The 14,137-nt window shown below is 32.3% G+C and overlaps 1 protein-coding gene across 10 annotated transcripts in view; it reads right to left on the bottom strand.

Moving 5' to 3' along the window:
* The window catches only part of BIRC6 (baculoviral IAP repeat containing 6), a 297,131-nt gene that overhangs the window by 165,353 nt on the left and 117,641 nt on the right, over positions 1-14,137 (bottom strand). For 6 of the 10 annotated variants that reach the window (XR_012486168.1, XM_074288148.1, XM_074288151.1 and 3 more), the window contains exons 16-24: positions 13,262-13,440; positions 11,213-11,346; positions 10,509-10,670; positions 10,278-10,409; positions 8,250-8,347; positions 5,925-6,072; positions 3,935-4,068; positions 1,696-1,842; positions 353-540 (exon numbers count right to left, since the gene is read on the bottom strand). Coding sequence is in view for 9 of the 10 variants with exons in the window: in XM_074288148.1 (XP_074144249.1) it covers positions 353-540; positions 1,696-1,842; positions 3,935-4,068; positions 5,925-6,072; positions 8,250-8,347; positions 10,278-10,409; positions 10,509-10,670; positions 11,213-11,346; positions 13,262-13,440 (1,322 nt within the window). In the remaining variant the exon portion in view is untranslated. The remainder of the gene's footprint in view (positions 1-352; positions 541-1,695; positions 1,843-3,934; positions 4,069-5,924; positions 6,073-8,249; positions 8,348-10,277; positions 10,410-10,508; positions 10,671-11,212; positions 11,347-13,261; positions 13,441-14,137) is intronic. The other 4 variants (XM_074288145.1, XM_074288147.1, XM_074288149.1 and 1 more) reach the window with 3 other exon arrangements.

Raw genomic sequence — 14,137 nt, 5'->3', positions numbered from 1 at the left:
TTGTCTTTCATTTAGGATCTTAACACCATTTAAATTACATTAAATTCAAGTAGCTATGTTATTCCTTTCCAGAGTGCATGAGGAGTATTACTAATATTCCTCATACACATGCTTCAATAGAAATCAAATAAGTGATTTAATGATTTCAGAGACTACAACTCATATTTTACACTAATCACCCAAGTTATTTGTAAACCACATATTGTCAGTTACTTAAGCAACCACTACAATTAGCTCAAGTCAATTCCCTCACTTCCTTTGATGAGGAAGAATGGCCATTTTTATTTGAGGACTTTCTCTCAGCTTTTGAAGTTTAGAGACATCATAAATAAATAGCCAAAGAGTCTCCAACCTGTTGCTGAAGCTTCAAAAGCTGCTGCTGTTTCTCTTGCAGCACCTGGAGCTGTTGCTCAGCTGAAGCCATTGCATGAGAGAGAGACTGCAAAGCTACCTGGGCTGCTGAACTCAGGGCGGTCGAAGCTTCCCCAACAGTCCCCGAGGAGAGGCCGCCTACTGCAGGGGTAACCCCGAAGGAACTCACTGGCATAAGACAAAAAACAACACACACACACACACAGAGACACACACACACACACACACAAAAAAAAAAAAAAAAACAAACAAGGATGAAGACGAGGTTCATATAGTAACAGTTTTTATTTTACAAAAATCTGAATATTATTAACTGAAAAAAAAAAAATTGCTATGTATCCAGACTCATAATACTAAACATGCATATCCATAAGGCTTTTAATGATATATAAGGTAACTTATATGTCATAATGATTAATTTTTAAAATGTACATTTTCATTCTAAATTAAAAATTAAAAACCAATAAAAGTATATGAGTACAAGATTGAGAGAGAGAGAGAGAGAGAGAGAGAGAGAGAGAGAGAGAGAGAGAGAGAGAGAGAGAGAGAGAGAAAGGATGAATGGATAGAGAGAAAGAGAGGATGAATGAATGGAAAAACCTACAAGTTTGAGTTTTTGAAGGATCCAAGTACTCTTAAGGAAAAGATTAGAAACACTTTCAATTTATTCGTTATGTAAAAATTGAGGAAATAAAAATTCTAATCTCTCCAGTCACCAACACACTGTTGCTGAAAATTTTAACTATCGTTGTAATATAATATTGATATTTTACCAAAATAAACTACTTGTATTTCCTTTTCTGATCACAAAAATAACAGGAGAAAAAAAAATAATTTGAATGTTTTACTTCCTTTACTCAAGACTCGCAACCCAAACTAAAACAACTGGGTATTAAGAACTGCATTCCGCTAGCCTGCCGTGCTTACAGCATTAGCCTACAGGAATAGACCTCAACAATAACTTCAATGTATCCATATTTGTACCCACATGAAGCTATTCATGTGAAAGTAGATAATATTTCCAGAAAGAAATACAAACTATAAAGGGGAATAGGGTTAACATATAATTACAAAATTTCAAAGTATAATAATTCCCTTTAAAAAAAAAAAAAAGTAACTAAAAAAAAGTTTCACATTACCTTTAAAAAATTCTTTTCACCAAAAAATGCTTTTTTAAAAATCACACATAAAACACAGTAAAATAAATTAAATATATATTTAAATATACATAATTTGCTACCCTACAAAAAGGCATGAAAAACAATTTATTTCTCTATTTGAACTATATAACTGTATATATGAAATAATAAAGAGTGTATATACCAGTAAACGTACTTGCATCATCCCTTTCTATCCTTGTTCCATCACTAGTTGAAACACAAGAAAAGTGCAGAGGTTCAACTTCGAGGAGTCCAGTCAGAGAAGTGAAACTACCCTCAGCAGCTGTGCAGCTACTAACCTTGCCATTCCCTACAAGAGAAGTTCCATTATATATAATGAAAAATTTAAATGATAAAAAAAAGCACAAGTTATTATTACAACATCAAAAAATATTGAAGAAAAATGATGACTTAAGGTTGAATTTAGAATAACATCAAACCACAACCTTTGAAATAAAAAACATATTGAATTGCTACTACTTCCTCCTATTGCTGTTTCAGGTGATGAAATTAAGAGCATTATTTTTTTCCTTGTTAAAAATCTCTGCCCTAAAGATTTTGCTATACATCACAACTTAAAAATAAATCATCCTTTGTCTTCTTCTATGGATATATTTGTTATGGAATGGACCAACATTGATTAAATAGCTCCTTACTGGATCTTATTAAATGAGAGTGAGAATTGCTTTAATTAAAAAAAAAAAAAAAAAAAAAAAAGACACAAATTTAAGTGCTACATAATGTATTATGTGGCTGTTACAAATACTATAAAATCAGAGGGCAAAGAGATAATTTCTTTTTTAACTGAAAGAGATGTTATTTCCATACAAGTGATCATTATCTTAATGAGTACGATTTCACTAGTTTTAAGTTTAGGACATAAATGAGGGGTGGTGGCTGTTATTATTGTGGCTTGTGAAGAATGAATTATTAGCAATGTATTATAAATAAGGAAATAAATAAAACAAGGAAAAAGGTCCAAAATGAATGAAATGGGCCTTTAAAATAACACTAAGAAAATCTCCATTTTATGTGCAATAAAGTCAGTTTACTTTTTGAACATGAGATGTCAAAATAATGTTTCAGCGTAATTGATAAGGATATATACACAATGAATTCATCATAAAACAAAAGTAACAGTTTGAAGGTAATTGTAGTGTGTACTCAAAACAAACTTTTATTTAATACCATTGGTATGCAAAAAAATAACTGTACTAGGCTCAACTGGAGATAAAACTTTAGAGAAGAGGACAAATTCAACTTTGTAAAGAAACAATCAACATGAATGAGGGAATAACTGGATATGTAATGAAAAAGTTAAAAAAACCCAATAAAAAGCACTTAAGTTCTAAGCCTTGGTTATAACTGGGAGAATCTAGTGCCATTAGCAAAACTATTAAAAAGGAAGCCGCTACTGGAAGAAAATGATTGACTATTGAATTTGGAATGACAGACTACAATATTGGAAATAAAACACAATAGTGGATTGCTTTTACTTCCTCCTGTTGACCTAACTCAATCCCACTTTCGTTTAAAAATCACCTAAACCATCAAAATATGGTTCCAAGATATATCCTATAACATTATAAATCACAAAAATGCTCTAGAACCTTATTCTATATTTTAAAATATATATATATTCTATATATTAATATAAATATCTATATATTAGATGTCAACAAGGTAAGCCAAACTTGACTGATTTTTCTCCCTTACCTGGTGCTACAGCACAAGATTTTAAAGTCTTATCAATCTGATCAGTTAATTCCTCCACTCAATTAGCAATTCCCTATTTTTCATTTAGCCAAAATGCAAAACCCTGAGGCTGGCATTTAAAGAATTCCACAGCATGTTCGCAAAAATTCTGTTTGAATTTTGTCTCTTCTTAAAACTCTTTTACTATAAAAATCATCAACTAGTTTTTCAGGATAAAATTGAACAGGGATATTTAAAAAAAAAAAAAATCTCTGCAGAATCCCAAACTACCTTCAAAGCACAATTTGAAGTGAAATGTCACTTCCCTCCCAAACATGTTTTCTTCAATAATTCACTATTTCAGATTATGTAATAAAAAAGGTCTCTCCTTTCATATTCCTTATAGGATAATTTTTGGTTCTTCGTCTTCAATTCAGATATATTAATTGAAAAATGAAGGATTTAAAATCAGAGCATCTGGCTTCAAACAACAGTGTTGACTATGTCCACGGTAGCTGACAACACTCTGAAGAACAATTTCTCCTTAAGAAAAAGTGGAGGAGAGTAGGAAATGGGATGATGAATGGGAAAAAAAGAAAGGTTTAAGACTGACATTTTATCTTATCAATTTAAACTATAATTAGCTTTATGATTAGGAAAATTCAAAGTCAGTTCTATCAATGTTAAAGGGTTTTAAATGATTATACCTGAAAGAACATCCGAGAGATCAATTTCATCTGATTGTACACCAATACTGCTATTGTACACATTTTTACAAGAGGAACCACTCATCTCCAAATCAAAGAGAACTGGATCAAAAGGTGAGCTATATAAGCCATATCTGAAAAAGAAGAAATGAACACCAATCTATTTTAAATGAATAAAAAGATGTCCATAAGTGAAATTCATTCATACTTCAGTCAAAACAATTTTAATCTTTTGCTATTTGTTTATATGATTTCCCTAATTAGAGTATAAAATAGGAATTATAAATATGTAATGTCACTTTCCAATATTCCACAAGATCTACAGCATTTACTCATACATATTAGATGCTGACTTAGTAGTAGTAATATTAGATATAAATACTAATAGACATAATAGATACTGATTCTATCATTTGAATGAATGAAAAATGAAGGGAGAGGCAAAAGGGGAGGTGGGAAAGAAACAGAGAGCTGATAATCTTGTACATATTGAATGGAATAGCAAGTTGTACATAGGAGATATGCACTTTTGTGTACAATCATCTTTATTGTACTATGATATGAAAATTCTTGTTTTATTCGATAATTAAACAGCACTTTTTTTTTTAATGGAGAGAAGAGGCTGCCTTATGCAAATAAAACTAATAAAATATTCCTAGCCTTTGCTCAGACCCCTTGTTCATGCTATTCCTGTTCTTTTCTTGCTTCTTTTTTTTTTTTAATTTAAAAAAATTTTTTTTTTATTAATTATAGTTTTTATTTACCAGATATATGCATGGGTAATTTTACAGCATTGACAATTGCCAAACCTTTTGTTCCAATTTTTCCCCTCCTTCCCCCCAACAAGATGGCAGGTTGACTAATACATGTTAAATACGTTAAAGTATAAATTAAATACAATATATGTATACATGTCCAAACAGTTGTTTTGCTGTACAAAAAGAATCGGACGTTGAAACAGTGTACAATTAGCCTGTGAAGGAAATCAAAAATGCAGGCAGACAAAATTAGAAGGATTGGAAATTCTATGTAGTGGTTCATAGTCATCTCCCAGAGTTCTTTCGCTGAGTATAGCTGGTTCAGTTCATTACTGCTCTATTGGAATTGAATTGGTTAATCTCATTGTTGAAGATGGCCACATCCATCAGAATTGATCATCACATAGTATTGTTGTTCAAGTATATAATGATCTCTTGGTCCTTCTCATTTCACTCATCATCAGTTCATGTAAGTCTCTCCAGGCCTCTCGGAAATCTTCCTGCTGGTCATTTCTTCCAGAACAATAATATTCCATAATATTCATATACAATTTATTTAGCCATTCTCCAATTGATGGTCATCCACTTAGTTTCCAGTTTCTGGCCACTACAAAGTGAGCTGCCACATTCTTACACATACAGATCCCTTTCCTTTCTACTATTCCTTTTCTTTTGCCAGCCAGGGAAGCTGGGACTTTTCATATCTCCTTCTACTGAAACTACATTATATGTTCCTAAGGTTTCTTTCTTCTCTGGCCTACTACATCAGAATTAAATCATCTAATAATTTCTCTTCTACTTTCCTGTTCCTAAAGCAAAGTGCAAAGACAAAGAGCAACAATGAGAAGTTCAGTATAGTTAATAAAGATCTGGTCTCTGTGTCAAGAAGACCTATATTCCAGATTTATTCCTGACCTTTACAGGTTATGTGCACTTAGAGGACTCATTTCATTTGGCAGGAACTCCAGGAATGCTCTGGGACTTAATGGTTCAGTCATTTTCAGTTCTATATAACTCATTTGGGGTTTCCTTGGCCAAAATACCGAAAAGTTTTGCCATTTCCATTACCAGATCACTTTATAAATGAGGAAATAAGACACAGTCAGATGAAGTAACTTGCTCAGAGTCACACAGCTAGTAAGTGTCTGAGACCAAACATCGACATTTACTAAAAAATTAGGGAGATTTTCACATTAAACATAAAAGGAACCAAATTGCTTATTTAAAAGTACCTGGTTTGAAGTAAAGCTTCCATTGGTGTTAACCTTTCCTGTAATTGCTTCGACACAGCAGTAAGCAAAGATGCACAAGCAGTACTGCAGCCAGCCAAATCCTCATCTTTAACGTAATTCAGTAAGACAAAATACCAGTATACAGATCCTAAAAGCAAAGAAAAACAGAGGATTACACAATTTTGTGGGAAAGACAGACTTTCTATGGATTAAGCCCAACCATCAACAAAGATCTTTAGGCTACTTATATGAAAAGAAATGAACTAAATTTAAAGCCCTTAAAGAAACTGAACTATATTAAATTAATCTTCATACATGGATAAAAGGCAAAATTATTGAATACAAAATAGTACTGGAAAAGAAAAAAAAAGGAAAAAAAAAAAAAAAACAGCCCAACAACACTAACATCCAGAGACAAAAGGAATGCAGCCAATGCTACCACTTTAAAATTTTATACACACACACATATATTTGAAACCATTAGCAAAACTTATATCTGAGGTGACAATGAATGAAAGATACCACTGAGTTCTAATATGCAATGGCTCACACATCAAGAGATTGGAAGCCCTTGAAAACTATGCTGGAGATACATAAGCCCTTACAGGTCCTACACAAGGTAGGAAGGCTTTAGATGAGATATGAGCATCAGCTGAGTTAAGTACAGAGAAGGTTCTCATTAATGGATAATTAAAGGCTTTGCTTAAGTTGCCCAAGAAAACAGACAAGTTCATAGAATGTCCCATATTCCCTTGCAGACCTCTTCTTTTTCTGAAGATACATTAACAGAGTAATAGAGAATAGGACAGAAGATCCTAGGATTTAAAAAGCTTCTGGATTGTTTTTAAACTAATTCTTGGTACTAACTCTAAAAGTGAAATTTATCTCCAATGTGTGCTGGAAGAATTCAAACTATATCCCTTTGAACTGTCTCACTGTCGAGAAAATCAGGAAACATGAAGTTGCAGAAAAACATTAAAGATAGCTCACAGGTTTTCCACAGCAAGAAAAATAATGGCATTGGCAGAATTGACTTCCTTGTGTATCCAATAGCAACAGGAAGCTTCTTGTCATGTGGATTATTCTCCCACTGCAGCATCCCAGATGAATAAAGGAAATTGGGCCATTAGGAATATATTTGTAGCTAAAGCACTTATTTCAAACACAGAGGTTCAAGAAGATAATACCTACCAAAAACTTAATAAAAACGCATATTGCCAGCAAATAATCCCACTGATGATCAATTATCAATAAAATTTTTAAAAAGCTCAAAGTCTGTGATCATAATCATGGAAGATGTGCTATGAATAGTTTAAACTGAAGAGGGATTCTATATATGTTGAGATTGTCCAGATATTCATGTTTACAGTCGATTTTATATGGGAACACTGAAGAATGAGAACCCTGGTCATTCGAAGTTTAATTTAGTTAAGATTCAGATAACAATAAGAGGACAAAAAATACACACTGTACAGATTATTATATTGGATGGATAATAAGCACATCCACATAAATATCTTAAAAAGGTGAAGAAGAAGAATAAGCTTGATTAGGTACATAAAAGTATTGTGTGCTGAAAATGACTCAGCTACTCCCTAATTAAAAAACAACTTTTAAAACATATTTAGACAAAAACAAAATATACCCACATCCAATAGTAGACTATTAAGTACTTGGATAAAAGGAATTTTTTTGGTTTTGTTATTATATCTGCAATGTCAGCACAATGTCTTATATGAAGCAGGCATTCAAATGATCATAGAACTGAATTGGCTATCACGATCACTGAATTATCAAAAAGTTAAGCAAGGCAAAGAATAAGAAAGAATGTACCAGGTATAAAAGCATATTACAAACATCAATAATCAAAAATGGAATGAAAGATGAAAATATAGAAAACAGGAAAAGAAAACAGTCAGTCATATCTAAAGAGAAGAAATTTAAAAGTGGCAAGACCTCTCCATCAGAAGAAAAAGGCCTAAAAGACTATTTTGGGAATCCTGATTACTTCTTACAAAATAAGCACTAAAGAAAATAAGGATAGGATGGGTAATAATCTGTACCCAAAACACCAAATTATCAATTCTAAATACTAAGAGAAGCACTAGAAAACAGTGAACTAGACAATTATATTTTTCATTTCAACTCTTAAGGAATTAATAATCACTAAGATAGTAAATAAAAAAGGAGGAGGAAGAGGAGGAAAATGAAGAGAAGGAAGAGGACAAAAAAGTCTATAAAATATAGAGAAAAGAAAGGCAAAAAAGGAACAATGAGGGGAGAAAACTATATTTGGAAATTTTTTATTTATTTATTTTTACATACCACCAGTAGCAGCTGCAGGTAAAAGTGGCATATTGTCAAGTAAAGCCTTCAACAGAACAGATCCAAATCCTGGTTGACTTGGGTCACATTTGCCATTGCTATCAAAATAAAAATAAAAACATACCTATAATTAATACTTTGCGATCACAGAATATAGGATTCAGAACTCAGGAAGGGGATTTTAAAGAGATTCTCTAATCCAATCTCTTTAAGAAAACTGAAACCAAGAATATTTTCAGCCAGTTCTAAATCTATGATCCTATGATGTCAACACTGACTCCAAAATGTTTTTAGTTAGGAAGTCTCAAAGATTCTCAAGTTCTAAGGCTATGTTCAATGGTAGTACATGTCAAGATAACTAGCATTCTAAATATTATTTCTAATGTCTTAATTCTTTTTCAACCGACTCTGATCTAAAGAGATACTAAAAAGAAAAGATGTCACCACTCTTTTATTCGCCTTTAAAAGCCCCTTATCTCACCTAACCAAATAAGTAAATAGGGGTTGAAAGGAAAATTGCCTACAATATTTTCTCCAAATGAAGAGCCTCTAAAAAAATTCTGTACCACATAGGAGATAGCATAAGACACTTAAGGAGGCCTATCCTAGAAATTTCAGTCATTTTTTCCAGCTTTACAGAGTCACTTCATAATGGACAGAACCAGTAAGATTATCTGAAAATAAAAGATGAAGTATCATGTTTTAATATAAACTACTTTTCTCTAAGAGCTTAAAATCCTCACTGGCCAATTAACCTTATAGGTTAATCCACATTCACATAAAATTAACAGTTTTACTCACAAATACTTTCAAACTGGCCTTAAAAGGAAACCACAAAGATCAGAAAAAAAAAAATCAAAGAATCAAATTCCAAACACCAGAAGTAACCCCACAAAACAGCCACAAATTTATTATAATTTTTATATATGAGAATGAATATGTAGGAAGATTAGAGAGAAAAGAAAAAAATGCCTTTCATCTCAACTTTGGCTAGATTTCTGATTATGTTTCTCAGAGTTATGCCAATTAATATGACATATAATAGCTATGTTTCATTACAGGACCATAATCAAAAAAATATCTACAAGTGGTACAATTCAAACACTATGAAATATAACAAAGCATTATCTTCAAAGAAGAGTCATGGGTCAAGTACTACTTAATGTTACGATGATGACCTCATCTCATGATTTGACAGAAAACAGCTGACTTGTTGAAACATGGGACAAGATTATATAACGTCAGAAGAGTACTTGGAAACAAATAGAAAAGTAAAGGTAAATATGAATAAAGGGAAAACACACTCTGTACCCCAACCTAAGTGAATCTATGGTTCAAATTCCCCCACCTACCCCTCCAATAATGATCATACGCACTACACAACTGAAGGCACTGTACATGGCAAAATTTATACAGTTCTGGGTTCCACAACTTAAGACAGACGTGGAAAAACTTGGAGAGGGTTCAGAGGAAAGCCACGAAGATGGTTAAAGGATTGGAAAACAGGACCTATGAGGAAAGGTTAAAGGAATTGTGGTTATTTAGCCTGTAGAATATAATGGTGAGGGATGGTCCTAGAAATATGATTATGCATGTGCAACAGCATGGTGAGCAATTGTTTTCTATAGCCACAGAGAAGAGAATAAAAGTGTAATAAATAAATAAATAAATAAATGAATAAATAAATAAAATCTAATGCTGATAATGGACAAAGGAATAAATAAAGGAACTTCTGAAAGTGAGTTTTTACAAAAAAAGAGAATCACCCAGAGTGAGTAGAACCTCCTTCCGTGCAGGCCTTTAAAAATAAAATGAAACATTTGACAAGATGCTTTAGATGGTTCTTGTCTGAAAGTACAGATGCACTTTTAAGGTTCATTCCATCAATGTCTATTATTCAGTGATATAAAATTTAAAATTTTTTCATACTGCTCTTTAACAACATTAAACTGTAAATAAAACAACATGTCAAAACTATGTGTTCCTGAATATATAATATGAACTTATAATTTAAAAAGAATCACCAACCTTATGCATAATGCTAAGAATCGGGCACACTTATGGGCTATGCTTCGTCCTGCCTCAAAGAAGCAAACACGTATTATGTCAGAAAGACATTTACGTGTCTTGGAAAGCAAGCTCTCATTTCCTTCTTTTGAGCTGTAAAATAACAGCAGAAAGTTAAGACTCTTAAAAGTTTATCAGACAGTTTTCAATTTTAGTAAGAAAAGAATCAGGCAATTAATGAAATTTTACTACCTTCCAGGTCCATTTGAATGGACTCCAGCCAACCAGCACAAGGTATCTAACACAAGGCTTTGTGCATGTTCTGTAGTTAAACCATCATCTGATTTTCTGCAGAGTGTGTTAAGGAGCTTCTCATGAAACTCTGAAAACTGTAACATGGCACATCGTTGTACCCTATAGAAATGATTAATGCATTAATAACAAAAATAACATTTCAAAATGAAATTACTTCTAAAATTACAAATATTATGAACATAACAGGGAGAATATAATAATATCCTCTACTGAAAGCCTAAAAAACTTAGCCATAACTAAGGGTCAGGTCTAAATTTCAAACACATTGGTGCGTTATTTTCCACTAAGCCACAGCTCATCTTAAATAAGACATATGATATAATAAATATAGATTAACTATTTTTATAGACACTAATTAAGTAATCCTTAGAAAGGACCCAAATTATTATTTAAAAGACAAACTAAAAGAATCATTAAAATGGATTTTAAACTAAATTCTTCAAGCTAATAATACTAGAATAAGAGGAATTTGGGCACAAGAAGGAAACAAAAGTTCAATCCACTCAATTTCCTTTTATAAATGAGTCCCAAAGAAATTAGAGTACAAGCTCAGAGTCACATAACTAATTACTAGTAATGCTAAAACTGGAAATAGGAGGTTTATTAGTCTAGTTTTTTCCCCTAATATAAATTACATTTACCTTTCTTTAGAAATTGAAGTTTTCTTAAATCTACGAATAGTGACTGAAACCTCTTGCAACAAATCACAGCCCCGGAGATTTTCAGATTTTCTTGAGGAACCACCAGTTTCACTCTTTGTGGTAGATGACTTTTCCTAATCACATAGAAAAAAATTTTCAAAAATACATGAAAAATAACTACTATCAAAATACATGGTGGGGAAAAGGTTCAATGGGTTTACATTAAAAAATTTTTTAAATCTATAATCATTCTAATTGCTTATTCTGACTTCAATGATATAAGTGATATGTATTCAAAGGATAACTATCACAATAAATGCCTAAGATAAAATATAAAATGCTCTTAGAGCAAATGAATCAATCACAATAAGCAGTTACTAAACATGTAACAGTCATTCTACTAAGTAGAGCAGAGAAATAAAAATTAAAACAAGCTTGTTTTTCAACAGGGGAGATAACAAAACAAACATACATTCAAACACACACAATGTATACAGGATTAAGGAGGGCCAAGTGTACTTGAAACAAGTATTCTTACAACAAGGTGTCAATTCAGTGAAATTGAGATAATGATTCTCTAGTTTACATGTACCTAGAACTTAGTATAGTTCTACAAGTTAACACCTATTCTACAAGACTGACATCTATGATGATGTACTTATAATAATAGTATATAAGAGCTAAGAGATCTGGGAAGGAAGATAGAGAAGACAAAGGACTAGAGACTGGAGGATAGACTTGAAGATAAAGATCCTACTGATATCTATCCTGTCTCCTTTCACTTCTCTACTAAGACCAAGGCTCATCTTAAGGCCCCCTAGAAAGCTAGCTCAGCCCTAGGCGAAGGAGACTGACTGTGAAGGAGATAATAAAAACTTTGGACTTTATTCCTGAATATTTTTGTTGTGATTATTCTACTGAAACCAAGGCCCATTCAGAGGACCTCCAGAGAGCTAGCTAGCCCAGACATCACACAAGATAGGTTGGGAACAGAACATACCAGCAGGAAGATTAAATTAGGAAAGGCATTATTTAAAAGGCAGCAATTAAATCTTTTGAAAGACCAAGGAATCTAAGACATGGCTGGGGAAATAGAACATATTCCAAATATAGGAGAAACACAGTACAAATAAATTCAAGATAGCCAAAGATGGAATAGTATTTGTGGAAATCAGCAGAGGGCAGGGCAGAATTTTGAGGGACAGGGCAGAAGGGAAGAAAAGGTTGGATTGCAATGCCAAAGACATTATATGTGCTTTCAGAGGTAACAGGTAGTCAGACTTAATTGAGGAATGACCCAATTAGACACTGGATTTGGGAAAATTACTTTCATAATTTCAAAGTATTATCATCTATATTATAATCTTATGGAAAGAACAGAGCATGATTCCCATTTATAGAAGCTAAAAAAAAAGGACTGTTAACATATAACACATGGCAGAAATGAACCAATTACATGAACACTGACAATATTTTTAATGATAATTCACAAGGAACTAAGATAATTATTATGCTGAATATGTTTATCAAGAGCATAATTGGAATGGAATAACATGATCTCTCTACAAATACTGTTAAGTGAAGAGAGATGGACAAATAGATAAGTATCCATAAAATATTCTACATATAAAGTCATTTTATTCACATTTAGAATGAAGCATTCATTTATTATGAAGCAATTTAGGAACACTGTCTATAATTTAAACTTCTATTGCTAAAAAAAAAAAAAAAAAAAAAAAAATTTAAATGAAGCCCTAAAAAGAATAAATGCAATGTAACAGATCCTAATTCCAAATTCTTGGTGTATTTTTCTCCTAAGGAGCTTTAACAAAGCTTCATACATTGCAACATATTGTTACATGATTGATACCAATGATATTTTCTATTTGAGAAAATAACAGAAGATGGTATATGACATTCCCAAACTCAAAGGAAAAAGCTTCAAAATCAAGTATCCTAACTCTCAAAACAAAAGTTCTTCTTCCTATTCTATTTTTCATTCAAGTTTAACCCATCTAAGCTAGCATTCAAAATTACAAGATTTTTTACCTTGCCTGCAGCAACTTTTGCCAGTAGTGAAGCAAGTGAATGCCCCTTGTTACTCTGAGGTTTCAGAGACGGGATTCTTACCACAGGACGTATGCTACCATTGCAAATCTCTTCTGTTCCTCTGTCATTCACTGCTTTGACATGGATTAAAAAAGAACGGTATTTTCCTCCTGCCATGCCTAAAAGAAATAAAAAATCAATGAAGACAATACTATTGAAAAGCTGGAATTCTTTCATTTAAATTTTGGTATACCCATTTCCCCATTCTGGTATAAATACTTCAAGGAAATAAAATGCTGAAACAAAGGCACACAGTATAAATACATATTCAAAACAGGACTCTTATACTCAAGAAAAAGTGAAAACAAATGGCTGTTCAATCATCCTAAAATGGCCTAACATTGATAGATGTGAATTTAATGGAACATTTGCTTTACTATGACAACTGGAAAAAGCAGAATAAAACAGGATGAAACAGAACAATATATACAATCGCTTCAAAAACAGACAAAAGCTAATCCCAGAGAAAAGGAAATGTACTTTCCTTCTGTTATCATACGACATACAGGTCCTGGTTTTGCCAGGCAGATTTTGTCTTTTACACACACACACATACACACACACACACACACACAAACACACACACACCCCTCTCTCCCTTTCTCTCTCCTAGTATTCCCAGATTTTTATCACTTCTAAATGATTTTTGTGCTTAATGCTCCATGGTAAAATTTTGAGTATATAATTGCTATTACTTCTCCAGCCTTAATATTTTCATAATTTCCTTGGAAATTATAAGGTTTTTTATTTATTTTCTTCCTTCAAATGAATCTTGTTATTTTTGCTTATACCTAAATGTATAACACAAGTACTCTG

This window comes from Sminthopsis crassicaudata, chromosome 2 (assembly GCF_048593235.1).
Source record: "Sminthopsis crassicaudata isolate SCR6 chromosome 2, ASM4859323v1, whole genome shotgun sequence".
In the NCBI taxonomy this organism is placed as follows: domain Eukaryota; kingdom Metazoa; phylum Chordata; class Mammalia; order Dasyuromorphia; family Dasyuridae; genus Sminthopsis; species Sminthopsis crassicaudata.
This window is presented reverse-complemented; position numbering and strand designations above follow the sequence as displayed.